This window comes from Helianthus annuus, chromosome 11 (assembly GCF_002127325.2).
Source record: "Helianthus annuus cultivar XRQ/B chromosome 11, HanXRQr2.0-SUNRISE, whole genome shotgun sequence".
NCBI classification, from domain to species: domain Eukaryota; kingdom Viridiplantae; phylum Streptophyta; class Magnoliopsida; order Asterales; family Asteraceae; genus Helianthus; species Helianthus annuus.
The window spans coordinates 24,454,220-24,477,303 of record NC_035443.2 but is presented as its reverse complement, the minus strand read 5'-3'; the positions used below and the strand labels follow the sequence as shown (position 1 = coordinate 24,477,303).

General features: G+C 35.6%; 1 protein-coding gene and 1 long non-coding RNA gene across 12 annotated transcripts; one reads left to right on the top strand and one right to left on the bottom strand.

The window, feature by feature from the left end:
- The first annotated feature begins 10,224 nt into the window (after nt 1-10,224).
- Nucleotides 10,225-13,919, top strand: LOC110889649 (RNA polymerase I termination factor). Its single transcript, XM_022137214.2, has 2 exons — nt 10,225-10,245; nt 12,229-13,919. Exon 2 carries the CDS (start codon nt 12,240-12,242, stop codon nt 13,743-13,745), a length of 1,506 nt encoding a protein of 501 aa, XP_021992906.1. The 5' UTR covers nt 10,225-10,245; nt 12,229-12,239; the 3' UTR covers nt 13,746-13,919.
- Nucleotides 13,920-16,292: 2,373 nt separating this feature from the next.
- LOC110889650 lies at nt 16,293-22,817 on the bottom strand. Of its 11 annotated transcripts, none has more exons than XR_002563807.2 (16): nt 22,512-22,817; nt 22,380-22,443; nt 22,259-22,329; nt 22,088-22,169; nt 21,869-21,986; nt 21,473-21,580; nt 20,832-20,915; nt 19,398-19,435; nt 18,847-18,907; nt 18,544-18,664; nt 18,395-18,465; nt 18,129-18,215; nt 17,798-18,044; nt 17,475-17,706; nt 17,169-17,398; nt 16,293-16,587 (listed from the first exon to the last, which is right to left on the bottom strand). It is a non-coding gene; the product is annotated as an uncharacterized LOC110889650 (long non-coding RNA). The 11 variants fall into 11 exon arrangements; XR_002563806.2 differs by having other exon boundaries at nt 21,473-21,610; nt 22,259-22,313; XR_002563805.2 differs by having other exon boundaries at nt 22,259-22,313; nt 22,512-22,816.
- Nucleotides 22,818-23,084: the final 267 nt, after the last annotated feature.

Genomic DNA, 23,084 nt, shown 5'->3' with positions numbered 1-23,084 from the left:
CGAACGAGTTTTGTATAAAATAATACGAGTATAGAATGAACGAATGACTCTTAAAGAGTACAAGTATGTGAATAGCATAAGTGTTGGATAGATGAACGTAGTGTGTTAAGGATGAAGTCTCGTCATGAATAATCGGATATAATGCGTTTGTGAGTTGCGTGAAGTTGTATTAGGTCCAAAAGGTCTGCAACACACTGAATTTCTCATGGCACGTTTTACGAAAGTTTGGTAACATGGTGAAAACACTTATATATAGGAAGTACCAGCGGCGTATCCACCATGTTTTAACCACATTACGTCCGTTTCGTTACTTGGGGTCATGTTACGTTCTGTGTCTTACCATACACAGTAGTACACTCTATGGTTCTCATACGCCTATCACTATAATCCCGTGTGCACCCGCGATTATACTGATCGTCGCATGATCCACATAGCTTGTACTAGTTATGTATGAATCAAGGTATACATGAATTTGAAAATAAGAATGTGTACGTAGAAGAATGTCGTATGTAAGCATGTTTATGTTTAAGCATGTATGGGACCCACGTAAGCGAATCCCTCGGATTACGCTCGCGTATAGGTACGAATGTACGAATCATGAGTAAGGATGAAAGTATGAGCATAAGTTTAAGTATGAATACGCATGTATGTATGAGCATAAACATAAAATGTGTAAGTAGTATGTGTACAAGTAGAAGCGCAAAACGTATAAGTAGTATGCGTATAAGTAGAAGCATAAAACGTATGAACATAGGTGTAGGTATGAAAAATAAATATTGCGTATATAGTGTTTGTTGGGACACCACGGATCTAAGTGTATAAAGCATTCAAAAGTTCGAGTATGTAATACGAATGATATAAATGATGTTATCGCGAGGTATCGACCAAAATGTGTACGATGATATGCATGTATAGTTGTTTAAACGAAACATTGAGTTTATTGAATCAAATTTAGATTGAGCTTGGTTTAAAAGGGTAGAATATAGTTTGCATATGTAAGAGTATATAAAGTACTTATTGGTCATGCATATCGCATTTCGTAATGAATGGAAATGCTACCTTTGTTTTAAAAGAGTTTACGAGATCCGAAGATGGTCGGTCCCTATGAAGTCTTCTTGCCCACGTGTTTTGAAAAATAGGTGTAGGAAAAATGTAAGTTCGTTTCATCTAACAAGAAATTTTGGAGTTTTTTTGTGAATACGTTGATCCTTGGAAAAGGGATTTATCAAAGGTCTTAGTGTTCATTTTAAAGGGTTTAGACAAATGGTTCGTTGATGTTGGAAATATTCTTTGGTAAAACGATCTCATAATATCTATAAGATCCTATAGGTAATTGAGAAAGGTTGGTTTGGTTTCAATTTAGAATGGAAGTCTCTAGTATGACGATATAATGTGAGCAAGTTTTAGTGATTAAGTCGAATACGAAGTTCATGGGCAAGAGTTTCATTGGGCCGATTAAATTGATAGGTAGCATTTCGTAAGGTTTTGAAGTTTGAGTAATAAAACGTTTTAAGACATGATTATGAATTTCGCGTATATGAGTTGAGTGAAAATAGATTGTAGAATAAAAGTACGTTTGATAAAACAATGTATTTCGAAATCTGTATGAGTGGGTATTTTTAAATAACATTAAACAATTTGGGTATAAAGTATGATCGAGTTTGCATAATAAGATGTTTCGAAAAAGAAGTTTTGGTAACGGTCACCTAAGTAAGGGAATCACCCCTAACTCGTTGGTGAGGTCGTTTTAAGGGAAGAGGGGTGGAGTCAATCGTCAAGGTAAGGGAGTCACTCCAATCTCGATGATACCTCTCCACTAGTTGTTACAAGGAATATGAATTTAAATTATATGAAAATCATGCATATATAAATGTATCGAAAAGGTTCGATATGTTGTGCGTGTGAAAAGAGAAATCAAAGGTAAACTCGAGGTTGAAAGATTGCATCGTATAAAATGAACAATAGAAACACATGTTTGACCAAAGTTTGGAGTGTTCCAAACGGAACTTTGACTAACCAAAGTGGTCGAAAAGTCTTTTGAATTTGAGGAGCATGCTTTGGCCTAATAGGTAAAATACTCTCGCCGACAGGTCGGTTAACGGTATTTACCCTTCCGGTTACTACATGTCTCAAATCAATCGAAATTTCGAGACTTGGCGGGATTTATGAAAAAATCAAGGAGTGGAACTAGTCGACAAGGTGCGGGTTTCACCCCTATCTTGACGATTTCGTATCCTAAGTGTGGTTGGTACTCGTCGGGTCAAAATTTAAATTTCGACATGTTGACGAGGGTCCACTAGAATTTGAAATTTGAGATTTGCCATTTAGATGTGGATTTCACTCCTAGCTTAATGGCGATATCTCGTGTAAAAAGAAGAATAGATAGATTGAGAGTCGTTCACTAAATTGTGGGTTTCACGCCTATTTTGGTGAATTCGTCTCATTTGTACAATATGAGTGTTGTCGGATTTAGAATAATCAAGTAAAATGCATGAGGGAAGTGTGTGTTGAAGGAAATACACAAGCAAGTATAAACACATAAGAAAGCATATCAAGAATGGTACTTAAATAATGAAATGATAAAACAAGTGTTAACACATAATAGAACAAGCTTTAATGCGTACGAATAACATGTCAAATATTACACATGAGTAACATACATGTTTAAAAGAGCATAAATAAGTAACAAATAGGGTATCATGTAGTAGTCCAAGCAAAGCATACGAATAAGGCTCTAAAACTATAGACTAAGTGAAAGCATTCCTACTTTTCCTAATTCCCTATAGTTATGGCTCTGATACCAATCTGTCACACCCCAACCAATGGCGGAAACATCGGGATGAGACGAAGTGTGAAGATTGCTAGAGACATCATAACGCTATTTGTGACAATATTTAGAAAATCCAAATTTCATTTCATTTCATAACTTCAAATAGTCAACATTACAAGATATTCAAATACGACAAGTTTAACAAAACAACATGATAACATAACAAAATTTTGATACAACATTTTAAACCCTAACGTCTATATGTGTATCTAGGCATCAACGCTACTTCATTTCATAGCATCATCGTCCTCAACCTGTAACATGTTTAAAATAAAGTTCAATGCAAAAGCAAAGGCGAGTATACAAGTTTGATACGTACATAGCAAAAGATAAGTTTGAACAATTCCTCATAGCAAGCATGTGATTCAAGATAAACATTTAAACATGGCATGTGTCTAACATATCAAACCAAGAAAACGCAATATGCTCAAGACATAACCTCAAGTTTACGGGCGGGTCGTTAATCCTATAGCGCTACATATGTCAAGGTTTGGCTCGTACGAAGTTAATGATAAGTTCAACACATAAGAATAACCCAAGTTTAAAGTATCAAGTCATCACGTATACAAGCATGTTATAGGAACGTTCATGTGTTTAATAAAGTGTTCATGTGTAAGTTAATAGGTAAACATGTTACACCCCAAAAGTGGTAAAAGTAAAAAGGGGGAAATACGAGTATACTCACAAAGTTTGCATATGTTTTCCGATTATCCAATTGTTGATGAGTAGAGATTTAGAGTCCGAATGTATAAGGGTTAAGGTTCAAGTATGTTTAGAGTCGAGATTCGGTGTTTAAAACAACATAAAAATAAGATATGAGAATAACATGGAAAATAATCATTTAGTACATATGATGCTTGTTCTTGACACTAGGAAACTCGAAGGAGTTTAGATGTTTTCATGGAACAAGGTTCCATTAGAATCGTGACAAGTTATCATAGTCTAGGATGATGTAATCTAGTACCCCGACATATGAACACTAGTTCATCATCAAAGATTCGATTATTCGAATAATATATTTAGGTTATATAATATATGTCCAATAGTTCAAGCATGAGGTAGAAGATTAAAATCTTCATTTTGGTACCTCTAAATGTCATAGAAGTCATGTAGGAGGTAGGAAGATCAAGTCTTCCATTTAGGCACCTCTATGTGTTCACCACTACACTTGATGTAAAAAAAACAACCAAGGAGGGTCATGAACATACAATAAAGAATAAGAAATATACACACTAACTAAGAGAAATCATCAAATCATGTGAGGATTGTATGTTTGGACAACCCAAGTTGTTCCATAATCACTCATGTATCAAAGACAAAGTTTGACATGACTTGTGGGTTAAAAACCCTAAACAAAACACCAAGTTTATGAGGTTTAATCCTCTGATTTTAAATGTCTCAACCTTGTTTTTAAGCTTAACCAACCATGGGATAAGTTGTAAGCATTAGGACATAGGTATGAGATGTGTTGGACACAAGTTGCATAGGTTTAAACAAGTTTTTGATGAACATAAAAACAAACAGAAAGTTTATGGACTATTTCGGGGCATTTCCAGGTCTGATTTCTCCAAGGAGAAGTCTAGGAATCGAACCCCATGATTATACAAGCAAGTAGGAAAAAGAATCGAGTGAATCGGATAAGAATTGAGTGAGTTATGCTCATTTTCGTGAAGGGGTGTCAATCTACTCGAACCCTTGCTTTCAGCTACGGTTTGGTGGATGTTTTGTGAGTTTTTAGGGTTGCAAAAGTGGTAGGGAGGCTGGTTATAAGTGGTATTTATAGGGGGAAGGATTAGGGTTTCAATGGGTTGGGCTTTGGAAGTGTTTAGAAGGGGTTACACCTTGAAACTAGCCCACAAAACCCAACTATATGGGCTGAATTTTGCTGAATTGGGGCTGCCATATTTCTTTATTTTTTTATTTTTTTTTTAAAACATTATAATGAGTAATTTTGTTAGTTAAGTTGTGTAATAATGTGCAACAATGTTTCTCCTAACTTGTAACAAGGTGAAATATGAAATAAAACATGATTTAACTAGGTAAAAAGTGTAATGTACAAGTTTTATTTACGAAGCAAGTTCCGTATTTTACAACGATTACGATGAAAGAATGGTTATAAGAACACAAGATTTCCAAAGATAGAATTTCACGTAAGGTTTCTAAATGTAGGATGTTTGAAAACGCAGGGCGTTACAGTTGCTTTCATACCGGGATTTACAAACTTACAAACATACTTTCAATGATTACAACGGTTTATTCATACACATAAACAAACACACGAACTCGCTCAACTTGTGTTGATGTTTTCAAACTACATGTATTTCAGGGAATTAAATGTGGATCTGGCGGGCGTTTGGAAGTTCCAAGTGTTGTTTGAGAATAAAAGATGTCATCCATGGTCTTAGGGTTTGGTTAGTGTGTTTTATCCTGGACGAGACACGTCTTCCAAAACCTGGTTTTTATTTAATGTCTTTTGTTGAGTCCTTGTGAACTCTAAAACCAAGTTGCATGGTTTGTACTCGAATTTGAATTCTATGTTTTAAAACAATGTTGTTGTTATGTTTTCAAACTTATTTAATGGATGAACATCTTCGGTTTTATCATATAGTTGTTGTTATGATTGAATGCAATGGTATTAAGCAAGTCACACATAATCACGCTTCCGCAAAAGTCAGGGTGTGACAAGGGGCAGCGTCGCTGACGATGGTCAGCAGTTGGCCAACGCCCTAAGTTGCTGTCTACATGCCAGCTGATGCCAGCAGCCCCGTTTCTTCGTTTTTCTTCGATTCCGGACCTCGTAGGCCCATTCCCAAGCCCCGTTAAACTTTCATAATGTACCCCAACCTTACCAAATAGTTTTGTGAGGTACGGATGATTATAGAACTCATTTTTAAGCTCCCGAAATGTCCCCCAAACTTATTAAAGAGTGTTTATGAGGTACGAGTAAGAATGAGGCGTGTATGCAAGTATGTGTGAGAATGAAATAAATATGTAGGAATGTATGAATAAATTACTTGTATGTTAGTAGATGGAATTCATTAGAAAACATGAATAGAAATGAGTATATGCGTAGGCTGGTATGTAAGATACTTATATGTATAGTAGTTTGTGACTAAGAATTGTTAATATGAATATGTGAGAATGTAAGTTGTATGCAAGAGTTGGATTAGATAAATTGTATGCGTGTTATTGAATCATATGTATTCGAATGAGTGAGACTTATATGTAAGTATGTATGTATGTATGGTGTAAATATATACATGAGTATTAACGATGCTAACTGTGTTGCTTTTGAGAATGAAATGCAGGTACTTATTGTTGACTTATTGAAGGTTAAACGCCGAGATGAAATGCTTGAATTCAGAAAGATAACCGAATGGGACGTATATGAGGATAGAATGCGATGTGATCCTATAATGATGAATCTTAAATTATATATAACGTCACCAAGTACTAATGATGTGAAGGTATGTGGTGAATGCAGGTTATACGGAAACACGGATCATCATCACGAGGTGTAAGCGGTCGAAGAATCGAGTCATAAGATTGATTGTACTGGAATGTGTGATTATGTAATTTAGTAAGCATAAGTTATGTTTTATTTCATAAATAAAAACGAAGAATGTATTTATTGTAAAAATGGACTTTCAAATATGTCAAGACGTTTATAAGAAAGAAATTTTAAGGCTCGTATTTCCGCTGCGCCTTTATGGTTAAAACGTGTTTGGGTGTTAAAGCCACGTAGGCGCCACGTAGATCGGGTGTGAGGATGTGACAAAGAGGATAGAGGTATAGAAATGGGGGATGGACCTAAAATATATGTATATGTTGTATATATATTTGTGTTTGTAAGGAGGTTTTGTCCTCTAGTGGGACGGCTTGAACGTCCCATACCCGATGTTCAGGACGCCGGCTAGGGGGGAGGGAATGGAGAGGACGGCGGCGCCGGAGCAAGACGTGAGGGGGACGAACCCCATACCATGCACCCTAATTAGAGCCACCAAGGTAGAAGATTAGTGTCTACTTAATTAGTAGCCTACCTAGTCAACAACCAATAGGAGTACATGGGTTGGTGAAGACCATTCTCACTAGAAAGTAAACGACCACTTTCCCAAAGGAGTAGATGAACCCACAATATCAAAAATAGTATAGCAAATCGTCATCAAGGAAGCCTAAAATATCTACATAGTAGCCACTTGCCAAAAATATTAGTATTACAGAGTGTCCTTACATGCGTCACCCTCATTTTAGTACCAAAATTTCCAACTTTTATATATAAGAAAACCCTTTATAAAACATGCAACTCACTCACTACATAATTGTTTATAATACAATTTTGGTTTATACATAATGTCTTTTATCTACTAAGATGCATCAACTTTCACGATATCATGTCACCTATTCGCAGGGATGGATCCAACCCACATTTGTGGGTTCTCAGGAATCCAGTGAGTTTGAAAAAAATGGAAAAAAAATAGTGAGAACCTTATAGAATGTAGAAAAAATTAGTGAGAATTAAAGAGAATTTACCAAAAGGAACCCATTAAAATAAAATCCTGGATTCACCATTGTCTATTTGTTATTTACACAAAGCTCCTTCCCTGATCTAGTTAACTTATCACTTAGGGATATAGCACATGCATGCGTGTTAGCAATATTGTTTGTATGTGTGCTCTTAACTAGCAAGACATGTATAATCACTTCAGGTCCAAGTATTTATGTTAACGAACTGTTCTCGACTATGTATCGTTGCCAACCTACATGGGCAGCTCAACTTATTTCGGTCCCTTAAACAAAAAGTTATTTTCAAGTCGTTTTATACGGAAAAAAAAAACTATACAACAATCATCGTTTTACATAATAAATACTTATATTTCCATCCCACATTAACTAGTTTTATACCCGTCCGGTGGAGGGGAATTTTAATGTTATACTGACACAAGTTTTTTTTCTTTGCATTCGAAACAAAAACATTATTTGTTTAAAAAGAGCCGGTATATGTTGATTGTTTCATCAAAAATTGTATTCCATTCACCAATTTTGGCTATTTCTAGAAAAATCAATGTCTCTACAACTATACGATTATCATTTGAAGCGCAAAGCACATGAAAAACAACAAAGATAGAGGCCTCTTAATGTGTGTACAAAATAAATGAAATACACTGGTCTAATTAATTATCAAGGGCTCTACAATTGTATGATTATCATTTGAAGTGCAGAGCACATAGAAGACAACAAAGACATGTGCCTCTAAATATGTTAACTCGCTCACATCTCTCGGAAATGGATAACGAGAAAATACCTACCTAGGCAAGAATTATGTTAACTCGTTCACAGCTCTTGGAATTGGATAATTTGGATCTGGCTACCGGGATCTTAAAACACATTACCTAGACCTATACTGGATGTCAAATCACTTCCCAAACATGACACAATCTAATATATATGGAAGTGTGTAAACTCACCGGTCTCGGGTTCAGATCACCCCTCGGCCTCTCTAAACAAATGCTAAGGTACCATAAATCTGGATATCCTCTCGGTCCCACCAGAAACCATACATCCGGGAATTATAAGGGATACAAGGGATAGTATTTCCAAACATGTTCTGTAAAAACTGGATGCTAACTATATAGACACGCTAGGGGTGACTCACTCTCCCACGATCTCGAATATCTATAAACCTAGACACACTGACATCTAATCTCCTCTCGGACTCAAATATGGTAGAATGCTAAATTATCGAATAGTTAAATTACTTGTTCCTAGGGTTTACTACGTCTAGCAACCACAAGATTATATCGAAACTCACTAAACCCCAGATCAATCAATATGCAATAATCAACTAGAATTAAGTGGAACACACATAACATTTAGATATCAAGCACATATATACAAAAGAAACTTACTAGAAAACCTTTTACCAAAACATTAGCCAAATCATAAATTATCCAAACCCAAAAACATGTTTATTAGTCAACATTCATCATAAGCCTAGGTAGCTAAGAACAACTTAGCTACTCATGTTCAAAACAGAAGCAAAAGCAACTTCAATACACATGAATTCAGTAGACGTGTTCGACAATCTAAGTTCAAAGACAAACCAAAAGTATAAAACGTAAATCTAACCGAAAACACTTGCAATTAACCAACCTGCTTGATCTCTTAGCTTTTTCCTTGCTAAAATCACTCAAAATCGTCCTATGGGACTATGGAATTCGTGAATGTCGAAGTATGGATGACTAAGGTTTAAACAAGCTTAAATAGGTGAAAGAATCATGTTTCTCGTCGAGCCGCACCTTGGCGTGTCGCGAGAGATAAGGCTATAAGCCTCGCGACACGCAAAGATTACACAACATGACAAATAATCACGGTGGCTGTAAAGGTTATTTTCCTGCAACTTTAAGGGCATTTCGGTTATTTTGCAGGCAAACCTCACCTTGGCGCGTCGCGAGGTTCAATCCCCCTCTTCCGCAGCGACGCGCCAACATCCTGTTTTTTTTAGGATTTTCTCTTTCATCATCTAACTTCTCCCGTGTGCTCTTTTCTTCTTCATTCTTGCTCGTTTAAGCTCCATTTGCACACATTCACCTACAAAAAAAAACCACATATCTAAGTACAAGCTAATAAAAAAAAAACGACTCAAAAACTAACTAAAAGCTATATAAAATATAAGGATAAATAGTTGTGTTTTGCAACACATCAGTTGTATCAACGGAGAATGTTTGATGTGTGTGTATAAATATAATTTAATACTATACTATATGTATTTATATGTATGTATAGGTGAAGGTTACGCTCTACGTCTCATTTTTTTTTTTTTTTTGGCAAAACTGGTTTCAGTAACCAAAGTAGGAACCGGTATATAACCTAGCGGTTTGGGTCAGGTTAGAATCAGTTTAGGTCAGGTTAGAATCAGTTTAGGTCGTGCTTTTTTTTTTTTTTTTTTTTTGTACTTCATTAAGTTCATTTGGATCCATCATAAAAGTATGGGCTCAGGGTTCCCTCATAAAAATCTTCTTTTTTCCCAAGTTTTTAGCCCAAAGTGAAGAACTAGAACCCAATCGTTTTTAACTGCGAGCCCAATCAGATAAATTAACTTATTTATTTATTGATATTATAATAATCAAAAGATTGTAACCTAAATCGCCATTGCACCTTCAGTCCTGTCGCCACCGCCCTACGCCGCTGCCCACGCCACCGGAGTACGTTTCAGGTACGACCTTACTCTCGAAGTTATATCGATTTCATATCTGATTAACTCGCACTGTTGAAATTATCGGCCCTTTTGTGTCAGTTGCACTTAACAATGACTTGAGGTTGTTGATAATTGAGATTTTGATTCTGTTTTTAGGTAAGTTTGACTCGTACGGTTGTGGATTTTATTTGACTTGCTGTTAATCACGTACTAAACTCAAGTGAGTAGGTTTTGAACACCAATTGTAAAATTAGGGTTTTTGCTATGCTGTACTGTAAGCATTCATTCAAATTTTGAGAAACTAATAATGCCACTATATATTAATATTTATTGAATTGCAAACTATAGTAAAAGCATAATCTACTCTCTGCTAATTCACTCAACATACATAGATGCATATGCAGCTTATATGCTTATTCTTTGACATATGCATGCATCTTGTTTTTGGTTAAGGAGCTCAACTGTCTAATACTAGTATGAACACCTATTTAACTATATTGGGAGTAATTACATAAAGTACAAAGAAGACATTGATTACAACTCTGATTGGTTAGCTTAGCTTATCTTATGTAGCTTCTGTTTAATAACTCTTTTTTTCCATTTTTTTGTTTTTTTTTTTCGAGTTTTCAATCCAGATGGAAAACAATGCATTTGCAGCTTGTTTACCATGACCCGCTGACTTAATTCAGATCTTTATGGGGCTCTTTAGTTTATATGTAGAATAAACTGACCTGGTTAGTTCTACCGACGCTCCCTCAAGGCCTGAATTGAGAGACTTAGCCTAACATTGGAACCCCTAGGCAATACCTAAGTGTAGTATTTAAAAAAGATTTCTATTTTTTCCCATTATCCAAAAGATGCCATCTTATCGTTTTTAGAATTTTCAGCATAAGCAAAAGTCATGAACATCCTAGACTTTTCACCCAAAGTCGTCTTTTATCATTAGGAGCAAGGTTTAAAAGAACGGAAACGAGTTTCAAGGCATTATTATAAAAATTATATATATTATAAAAATAATAATACTAACTAATTTCATCATCAGATTCATCAAAATCATCAAAAACACACTTAAAAAAGACATGAAATGCTTGAAATTGACACAAAAAGTCAAAAACATCAAAAACAGCTGCTAAAATCCCCTGAGGCGCAGCTTTCTTAGCACCTCAGCCCCTCTGAGGCGCATATACATTAAAAACACCATGAGGCGTGCCTCAGACTCAATTTTTTGGCCGTTTCGCCTCGAGGCGCGCCTTGAGGCGCACGCCTCAAACGTTTTTTAAAACCAAGATTAGGAGGTGTATCATATATGGTATAGAGAAATGATATGAGAGAAATGGTATCTCTTCTTATCTCCCTTGCTTGGTAAAGGGAGGTATCAAAACATATAGAAATGAGGGAAGAAAAAGGTGATATGGAGAAGCTCAGCGTTATTTATCTGAGGGATGATTGGTCGGACGAAATGCAGATAAAAGAAACCGTTGAGGAAGTACCTTATTGATGGTTGTGCAAGATTTATTAGGATCCTAATCAAATCCAATCGTGGGCCGATAATAATGCCATTTTTTTTGTTTCTTATGTGTGAAGTATTTGTTCACGGTGTTCTTTTCTGTGATGTGGTGGTTTTTTTCGGAATCCTCTTTGTATCTTATATCTACAATACGGGTAATCTTACTTGGGTTATGCTTGGACATGGGTTTGTTCGTGAATTGCATATGTCCATCAGTCCATGTATGAGTTCAGTTTGTTTCTTCTTTTGTGTCCATTGCCTGTCTAATCCGTTTCAAATAAACAGAAATAGAGAGTGGTTGCGTTTGTGTGCAGTTGACGATTCTATTATATGGGCATGTTTCGGCCATTTGACGATTATATGGTTGTGGTTGCGCGCAGTTGGCTGCAGTTTTTGGTTGTTTAACTTTAGGAGACGTACGATTGCTCATGTTCTGTCCTCTTTTAGTTTGACAAGTATTTTGGATTAGTTTTGATGTTACGTTACAGGTTATCAATTTAGTGACTTGTAAGATATCTTTTTTATTGCATTTCACGTGTTCTATCACAAAGTTTTAAAGAAAGTAAAAAGAATGCAGATCAACCCAATCCGCCTGACCCGTTTTTGGCTGAACCCATTTTGACCTAAACCTATTCTGATTCTTTATCATTCATACCTGAACCAACCGCACACGTTTACCTGTTTTGTTTTATGTAGGAACCATAAAAATGGGCAAGACAGTTGAACATGCTGATGACGAACCCGTGAAGATGAAAAAGAAATCAAAGAAAAACAAGAACATGACCGATGATCTAATGTCATTTGGTGATGGTAATAGCAATATAGAAACAGACAGCAACTATACAAAGAAGAAAAAAAGGGATAAACATACGGAGAAGAAGAGGAAATCAGAATCAAAAGATGACGGAGAAACAGATGATGATCTTTTAATGAAGAAAAAAAGCGATAAACATAAGGAGAAGAAGAGGAAAGCAGAATCAAAAGACGATAGTGATGAAGATGAACATGATAAGGGTAATTTAGTAAATGATGATTCACAGAAGAAGAATAAGAAAAAGAAGAGAAAATATTCTTCTGAGGAAGCACAAGTACAAGAAAATGAATCGGACCAAAATGCTGGGCCCGATGTAGAGAAAGATCGTGACCTGAAACCTGAAAAAAAAGAAAAAGAAGATATCAAGAAAACCGATAAGAAAAAGAAAACGAAGAAAACAGAGTCTGTCGTAAACAACACAGAGAAACCTAAAGCAAAATCGAAATCCAAATCGAAGAAAGTTAGCTTCTCGGGTCACGTAGAAGTCTTCCCGACATCAGATACGGAACCCGAGAAACAAACAAACGAAGACGGTTTAGTACGAGGTAAAAGATTTACACCAGAAGAAGACGCAATAATAAAACAAGCTGTTCTTGATTACGTAACAACAAAAGGTTTGGGAGACGAAGGTTTAAAGATGGTCTTAAACTGTAGATCTCACAAGGGAATGAAACACTGTTGGCAAGAAATCGGGCTTTGTATACCGTACCGTCCTCACACAGCTGTCTATTACCGGGCCCACAATTTGTTTGAACGGGCCGAAACCCGGTCATGGACATCGGAAGAGATCGAATCGCTGAAAGAGTTTCATGAAAAATACGGTAACGACTGGAAGAAAATTGCTGAGGAGCTCGGTAAGCACAGGTTTCATGTGAAAGACACTTGGCGAAGAATTAAATTGGCGAATTTAAAAGGCGGAAGATGGAGTCAAGAAGAGTACCAAAACTTGTACGATCTTGTGAATTTGGATTTACAAATGAAAATTAGCGGTGAAGAGAAGAAAAAGTCGAAGCACGGGATGTTGAGAGATAATATTCCTTGGACTGCGATTAGTGAGAAGTTATCGACTAGAAGTGATGCGACGTGTTGCGAGAAGTGGTATAATCAGCTGACATCATCACTGGTGGCGGAAAAGAAATGGTCTGATGCTGATGATTATCGAATGATTGGTGCGCTTTATGAATTGGATGCTGCTTGTGTTGACGATGTTGATTGGGATAACGTTCTTGAACATAGGCCTGGTGATGTTTGTTTAAAGAGATGGAATCAAATGGTGAAACACATTGGGGATTACGGGAGTAAAACATTCGGTGAACAAGTTGACATATTGGCTGAACGTTATTGTCCGGATTTAGCCGAGACCAGAGAGGTTTGGGACAAGAAACCTGTTGTTCCATGATGTGTGTTTTGTTGTTATTTTTCTTTTTAATGCAGCATTAATGTCATACATGTTTATGCTATGGTTGTAAAATAGTGTTTTAAAACACTTGAAAAACTTGTATAATGACGTTTGCAGGGATGTGTTTTATTTTTTTTATTTTTTATGCATGAAGACTGTTGAAAGCGTTTGTCATATTGATGAATGCTGACAAAGTTTACATTAGATAAGTATGAAGACAAATGTTATTTTACAAGGGTGATGTATAGTTTTTATAATTGTTGTTTTTATTCATGAGATACATTTTTCCTTAAAAGACCCGTTTCAATCCGAACCCATTTGGCCAGAACTCATTTTGACCAATACTTTTTTTGTTGCACTTCGGAAACGTTGCCATATATTTCATGGTGTAGTTGTGGATCGAGAGGGGCATGATGAGAGTTGAAGGGTGTGAGAGATGAGTTTCCTCAAAACGAAAGATTTACATGAATAGTTCTGGTGGAATAAACAACAAACTTACCACTGGATCAAATACTTATATGTATTAACGTCCCAAAAATAATTGTATATAAACACTAACAAGATCCGATAGAAGGAAAAAAAAAACCAACAGGAAACTGACACGTATAATCTCACCAGGCCTATGTTCAAGAACATTATCCCAATCAACATCTTCAACACAAGCAACATCAATCTCATAAACTAAACTGACACATATTTTAGGTGTAGTGGTTTCCACAATTAAACGTCCTTGGGTGGGGCAATCCAAGTACGTATGACGTTCTTAAGAGTCTAGAGTCTATACTTGCGCAACCAAAAAACAAAATTGTATGCACTTCATTAGCAAAGTGGATTATATTGGTTGGATGTTACATAAAATATTAGTAGAAAATTGAAATAAACATAGACAGTCATACAAAATTGATAGTTTAAAATCTAACTATATATATATAGTTCATGCGAGAACCACCTTATTGCGAGAACCAATGTGAACACAACCTAAAATAGCTAAAAAAACCTAAAAAAACCCTAAAAAAAACCTAACCCCCACCCCCCACCCCCCAAAAACCTAAAACCCCCCCCCCCCAAAAAAAAAAACCTAACCCCCCCCCCCCCAAGCTAAATGCTAAAAACTAAAACCCTCAAAAAACCTAAAAAAAAACCTAACCCCCCCACCCCCTCCCCCCCCCAAAAAAACCTAAACCCCCCTCCCCCACCCCCCAAAAACCTAAACCCCCCCACCCCCAAGCTAAAATGCTAAAAACTAAACCCCCAAAAAACCTAAAAAATCTAAAAAAATAAAAAAAAAAATCAAAAAAAATCTATTTTTTTTATTTTTTTACTATTTTTTATGTTCAAATCGCTACTTTTAGTAGCAAAAAAAAAAAAAAAAAATTTAAAAAAAAATTTAAAAATTTTTTTTTTTTGATACTAAAAGTAGCGATTTTTATATAAAAAATAGTAAAAAAATAAAAAAAAAATTTTTGGGTGTTTTTTAGATTTTTTTAGGTATTACTGTTTGTGTTCACACTGGTTCTCGCGGTTCTCGCAATAAAGGGTGGTTCCTAACGGATCTTTGTCCTATATATATATATATATACTAGTCGTTTACCCGCGCGATGCGGCGGGAAACATATCACTTAGGTTGGTGAGTTTAGGGCTATGTATGGAGATGTAGTTTCTGATGTGGCGTGCGACGACGATGGTGATAGTGTAGCAGAACGTAAGAGTCGGTTGCAGCCTTCTTCAGCGGCGGAGAATCAGCAGTGTGCGGCGATTGGTGGTTTCGTGATGGCGTTTGGTGGTTATTGTGTGACGACTGGTTACCGGCTTCAGGAGAAAATAAAGAAAATTGTGTGATTCTAGTTATGTTATGAGGGGTTTTAAAGATGTGGGTAAATCAACAGTTTTGAATGATGAATCGTATGGTGGTAGGGATAGTTATATGTAAGCTACACAAAGCTCAAAAGAATAAATACCTTTTCACTTATATTTCTACCATTGAAGTATGACTAACATGAGGTGGTTGTTCTCTTGAGGCATGCACATAAATAGTAAATCTACCATCATGGCCTTGCAAAAGGTTGTTAGAATATATTATTGGAAAACTGATGCAAACATTAACTGTTGGCAATGTTCTAACGTGCAAGCTAATTGAATAAACACAATGAACACCAACCATCAAATTTTAGTTTAAAAGCAAGTTAGCTACTTTCATCCCATATTTCAAAGTCTTGTAAGTTACAAAAATGCCTTGATGTCATCAGCATAGAATTAATCAAGAGTATTAAGCGGTAGCATATAATTACGCATAGTATAAGACCAAAACAATCACAACTAATTCAAGCATTGTACGTAGATTCATATAAGCTTTATTGACTATTTATCAGTTGCGATATAGCCATTTAGTCATTTTATTCAAGTTCATGTGATCAGCATCAAATGACCGATAAACGTAACCCCTTTTGTAAACTATGTAGCAAAAAGAGGAACGCTAAGGTAAGGTAACACAAGATGGGGCCCAAAACCCCTGCGATGCGACAACAACAATTTAAAACGCGGTACTCGTTTTGTGAATGGTACTCAAATGGAAATGTAATTAGATGACAAATAAAATGCAGTTATGTCCACAGTTACAAACCCACAATTTGTGTTGTATAAATTTTAAACATATACGTGGATCCATCACATATTCAATAGGAACCGATTCAAGATGGTTAATCTTCCAAGTGATAAGACACGTTGAATGGGTTAAACCCACAGCCTACATAGCTTGTTCTCGCACGTAAAGGCGCCGCAACTTAAACACCATTTCAGCAAATGCAAACGTAAGTGCCACATGATCACCCTGTCGCAGAACTCACTGCACAATGTACATAAAACCAAAAATTATACAATTTACACACCAATAAGGGTGGCAAAATTTGCGGATTAGGTAACAGGTCAAAGGGGCCTGGGTTGAAACGGGTAATTTGTTAGCGTGGGTCGAAATGGATTGGGATGACCCACTAACACTTTTTTACTCATTTTTGTTAATCTTATAAATAATTGAAGAGTTACACTATATAACTACAAGAAGCCATTTTTTAGTAAAGTGATCTAGGTCTTAGTCGTTTAAGAGTTTGGATGACTTTCGCCCTGTGTGCACGGCTCAACCCATTTTACTTGTTACTATTTTCAGCAAGTATTTTAGCACATAACCCCATTTGACCTGCTAGAGATGAAAAATAAGGCACAATAGCCAGCTTGTATATTGAGTAAAAATGCCACCTCTAACTAACAGATGGTCAACTTTTTGTTAATTTTTTTTGTTTTACTGAAAAATATATTCATATAGCAATCTCTTATAGCTTCACTAATTTCATGCTTCTTTAATTTTATTATTTTCTTTCCATTTTTCTTATTTGAGGCTTGGAAGTAATAATGGTGATGAAATGTACTTACTTCCATGGATCGTCACCGACCATCATAATGTAATCCTCATCGTCTGTGTATACAACCCTTGGTTTAAAAAAGCGCAAGGCGCTCCGAAGCGTTTTGGTTCCAAAAGCTTTAAGCGTTTTGGTTCCAGCCCTCCTACGTATAACGTTCTAATGCTCTCGTCCTCTGGGGGTTCTAACGGCGGCATTTCGCCTGCCTTGTTTAGTAGTTTTAGCGTAACTGGATCGTTAACTCTGCAAATCACATAATACAAAAAAGTTGTACATTTGTGTTTTAGGAAATAGGGGGGATGAGTGGATAGTGGCATACCCGTAATAACGGTCTTTGATATTCTGCTGGGATAACTCGCCAGTGACAGGCATCTCATGCCTGTAAGTCTGTAAGGGCATTCAGCGCCTCTAGTACATTCGCCTCTGATGAAGAAAATGCAAATATGTGCTCAATTTCTCTTGTAATACGGTGTTGTCCTTTGGAGTTTCGAAATAGTATCATTTGGTCGTTCCTTTCCATACGAGGACTCATAATCTAGACCAACTCTTGCCTGCATCAAAGAAACAACAATAATAAGATTATATCAGTTGTGACTTTATATTTGCATTAAAAAATTGTGTATAGATTGTAAAGGTACATACCCTGCGATCATGTTCCTCAGCAAAGTATTCCCTGTTGACATCACTCTTTGGTATGTTTAGGGCTAGATAATGGTATTTTGCTGCACATGTTGTAGTGACACGTCATTAAGCTTTTTTTGCATCAGTATCTTTCATCGGTGCTGGATTCTCAAGCATAGAAAGTGACTTTCTACAACACCCAAAATATGTATGGTTATTCTCAAACAACAGTTTCTGGAAAATCCTCTGTTGAACCGGAAAAGGACACCTGTTCAACATATTAGATCATGTTAGCATGGAGGGAATAATAACCGAAAGACACTCGAACTCAAAATATAAGAACATTGCATACCTCATCGGGTGGACCAACATGTGCTCATTTCACCAAGTGCTCCAAATTAGCCATTTGCTATTCCAATCAACCTACATGTCTTGTCACCTTTAAAAGATATATACTTGGTGAGAAAAGGCATATGACGTGGCACGTTCATGCTTGTTGGTAGCTTGTCATACCAAACTTAGACTTATGATTAAAATTTATAATTAAAGATCAATTAGAAAATCGTTATTGTTAAACGATTTTCATGCATCAAATTACAATGAGAGAAAAAGGCGAACCTAATGAAATGCGTTTTTAGAATGGAAGACTGGAATTCAAGAATACTTGAGGCTGGTACAGTTGGCTGCAACTGCAATGAACATTTCAATTGAAAATAAATAGCTTAAATTATGCAACACCACATCTATATGTAACAAACATGGTATACCATTTGTTAAAGACCACCCGATACGATGGACCTGCAGCTTGTGCTCCGACAAGCTCGCTGCCTCGTTTTATAACAGCAATAAGACTTTGCCATGCGGCAAATCAAGTCGACCGCAAATTTACTACATCCAACATAGAAAACCATCATATGAGAACAAAACAAAGATTAATGACGTGATTTGAAGCTTTGAATATCAACTAAAATGATTAGAATTTAAATAGTCATATTTATAAGTACAAAAACAAAATGTAAGCTCGTAGAAATTATATTAATTCTAAGCTTTTAGAGATGAGTTTTACTTACCAAAGTTGAAAGACTCAGCCCAGAAGACCATCGTTTTCTTTTCTTTTCTCTTATTCTTGACCTACAATGTTAAGAGATAGATTTGTAAACTGAAATTTTATTTAAAGTCCCAGCAGGCAAACTAAACAAATTTGAGTATTAATCTATTCCAAATAATAAACTTTAAATTATCAATTTAAGGTTAATTGGAAGATAATGCGTAACAAAAGGAAGAGTGCAAGTACTTAAAAACTTCATCCATCACCAAAATTTAAAAAAAAAATCATAAACCACATATTTGGGCTTAGTAAAAAAATATATTAAGCACTAAATTCCTTGTGTGGCCCTTTCTACACAAATAATAATTACGTGAGTTCTTAGAAACCACTTAATCAAAGCACCTTACAAAAGAAAATCCAGTTTTTTTTTGTTCTTCCCCTATGAGAAAACTAAAAGATGGTGTGGTGGGTTTTTATCTTTTGGTTTTGTTCAGGATATGAAAATTTTCAGTATTTAAAAAAAAAAACTAAATGAAATAATCACAAAAAAGGATTATCAAATTGCAGGCTTACTATCTCAATGAACAACATCTCCAGAGCAAAGAGCAAATCTGTCCAGAGTAAAATAGAACAAAATTAGGGTTCAAAAGTTTAATGAAATTTTATATAAACCAACATATTGCACAAATAATCATACAAAACCAACATATTGTACAAATAGGAGGTCGAGTCGAGCGACATGTTAGGTCAGAACACGTTTCGCTCAGAATGGCTTCGGGTCAACAGGTCGATCAAAAAAGGCTATTTTTGTTCGGGTAAAAACGGGTCAATTAGTTCGGGTAAAAAACGGTTCCCTTTGGAAATGTGACATTTATATGAATTGAAATGATTCATTTTTTACCCGAACCAAAATAACATTCTATAATCGACCCGTTTTGACCCGAACAAAAATAGCCTTTTTTTAATTGACCTGTTGATCCAAAGCCATTCTGCGTGAAACCTGTTCAAAGAAGCAAACAAATGAGTTGAATATTATCAATTCATTATCAAATGAGTTGAATATAAAATTGAGGTGGCAAACAGGTCAAAACGGAAAGACTTTTTAATAAAGTATCAGGATGTAATCATGCAAACAAGAAGAGCCTATTCATTAAACCGAAGGATTTAGTCATGCACAAGGACTTTCTCAATAGGTTTTTATACTTAAGGATGTAATATACCTAAAAAATAACCAAAAATTTAATTTGTTTTCAACAAAATGCATATGATATATAAACTTAACACTATCTCCATCAATAAATTGTAACAGTGTAATTACCAGATACATTACAGGTTCAATATCACAAACTGTTAGATCAGAAAATTTACAAACCCTATACAATAATCGAATAGAATTTGCCACACATGAAATTGAAGAGGAGTTTGTTCTATACTTATATTAATAACACAGAATCACAAATCGTCACTTCGTTTCTAAAATAGGTGTACTATTCACCATACTAATAAAAACCTAGCGAAAACTTCCAGTTCATCAATTCATATAATACTCAAACCAACACCTTTTAGTAATGGCAAACAAACAAATTTACAAACAAAAAGCTAATCAGATCAGAAAACAGTATTAGATGAACCAAAACTGATCGTGATTTATGACACATACGAAGATATAAGAATATAACAATCCCTAAGAAAATCAACTGATGCCGATTAACTACAACAAGAGTTCACAACACATAAAATTGAAGATGCTATTTGTTCTATAACTCTTATAATAACACAGAATCACAGATCGTCATCTTGTTTTTCAATTATGTTTGCTATTCACTGCACTCATGAAAACCTAGCAGAAGCTTCAACTTCACCATTTCATACAGTTCTCAAGTCAACTTCCCGTAAAAAAACAAAATCACAATGAATTACACTAAATTAGACCAGAAAACAGTATAAAAAGAATCAAAAGTGATCGCGGTCCATGACAAATACAAGGATATAAGAAACTAACAGTACCTAGCAAAACAATCCACTGATGACAATTAACCACAACCAGAGTCCACGACAACTAAAATTGAAGATGTAGTTTCTTCTATACTTCTATCAAAAACACAGAAGCACAGATCGTCAGTCGTCATTTGACTCATTTCGTTACTCAACTAAGTTTACTATTTAGCGTACTAACAAAAACCTAGCAAAAACTTCAAGCAAAAAAGCATTCGACACTTATCTTTTTAATCAAAAAAGCATTTGACCCGCTTCTTTTTAATCGAAAAAGCATTCGACCCGCTTATTTTTAATCGAAAAGGCATTCGACCTGCTTCTTTTTAAGCAAGAAAGCATCCGACCCGCTTCTTAAGCGAAAAAAGCATCCGACCGGTTTCTTTTTAAGCAAAAAAAGGTTTCTACCTGCTTTTTAAGCGCTAAAGCATTCGACCCGTTTCTTTTTAAGTGAAAAAGCTTTCGACCTGCTTCTTTTTAAGTGAAAAAGCTTTCGACCCGCTTCTTTTTAACTACATTACTACATAATTCATAGAATGTATAAAATACATAAATAAACTACTAAATGACGAGCTGAGCCAGTTGACTCGTAACCCATCAAAATTTGCTACTAATTCTTAACGCTTTCTTTGTAGCAGACGACTTTGGCCACTCACTATTACTGCCTTCTTCAGAGCTGCAGCCATTGCAACTTTGACCGCAACTTCAGATGCTGTTCTAGAGGCTGGAACTATCTCCTCTAGTGAAGTTGTGAAGGATTCTCACTACACAAAGAAAGAGATCCGATTCAGAACCTGAAAGAAAGACATTAAATTCATCCAGAGAACTTTTAAAAGAATAACAATTTATAATTTCCCTCTTTTAGACTCCAAATCAATCATATATTCGTTCTGTAAATTAAGTTAGCAAATATCATGTTTTTAAACCTAACCCATGTTGCAAAGACATTCAAATACCATACAACCAATCATTCAGTATTCACCACTTTTTTTGAACTTCAACATGTCCATTCATACAAAAGATTGACGATTTAAAATATTAACTAAACTCACTTTTTTTGAACTTCACATTCTCTGTTGCATAACATTTCAGTTCATCATCAAATCTTTTCCTTTCAGCTTTAGCATTCCGTAGTCTTTCAGCAAGAGCATTTTTCTCCTTTGTTATCCTCTGCAACAACCACACACATACATTCACCAGTGTACTTGATTCAAGCCCAAGGGGAGCATAAAAATTATACAAATTACAAATAAGAAATATCCCCAACGAACCCTAATGGCATGTAGCCGCCGAAACCCTAGAACTCGCCGCTGCCATCATCATGCGATTTAGTAGGCAAGTATTATAACAGATCTGCAAACAAAACCAAGTATTATAACAGATCTGCTAGTAAAAAGTAACAGATCTGAATCTATTTCACAGATCCAGTACAAACAACATACCGAGAAGTTGAACCCAGTAGATGATCTGATGTCGGAATCGCCGGAGAAAGAAACCCTTAAATTTCACAGATCTAAGTCAAATAACACACAAAAAATGCCGTTAAGGTTAAAAAGACGGTACCTGAGAAGTGAAATCGTCGGTAAAATCCGTCGATCTAGTGAAATCGCCGGTGAAATCCGTCGATCTAGTGAAATTCACAGATCTAAGTCAAATAACAAGCAAAAAAATGCCGATAAGGTTAAAAAGACGTACCTGAGAAGTGAAATCATCGGTGAAATCCGTCGATCTAGTGAAATCGCCAATGAAATCCAACGCCGTGAGACACCGCCGTCTGGTGAGAGAGAGAGAAGAAGAAGAATGGGGCGGATGTGAATGAAATGAATTTAGGGTTTAGAAAGGAGTGAAAGAGTTTATATTGGATCCATAAGAGTAAAACGGGTCAAAGAGATCCGGTTAGGATCCAAGAGCTGCACCGCGTGTTGAAGAGATTTTCAACATTTCCATGCTTAAATGTTTGTACAATGGGCTTCAAATGGTTGTACAATAGCAAATGACCATTCTTGCCCTTCCTATATGCTTATTAAAGTAGTATAGATATATTTACTTTTAATAATATATTTTTCTTTTTTTAAAACATATATTTCCTTTACCTTTTTTTTAATAATTTTTTTTTTCTTTTTAACATATATTAATTTATCGATTAATTTGATACTTCTTTAATAATTTACATTTATAATTTTTTTTCTAAAAACTTAAGTACGTAGTTGTGTTTGATTTCTTTCCCTGACATTCCGTTATAAGTTTTGTTAAACACGAAGTTATACT

Excerpts from the sequence above, each read along its gene's own strand:
- LOC110889649 (XM_022137214.2), top strand. The coding sequence starts at position 12,240 with ATGGGCAAGACAGTTGAACATGCTGATGACGAACCCGTGAAGATGAAA.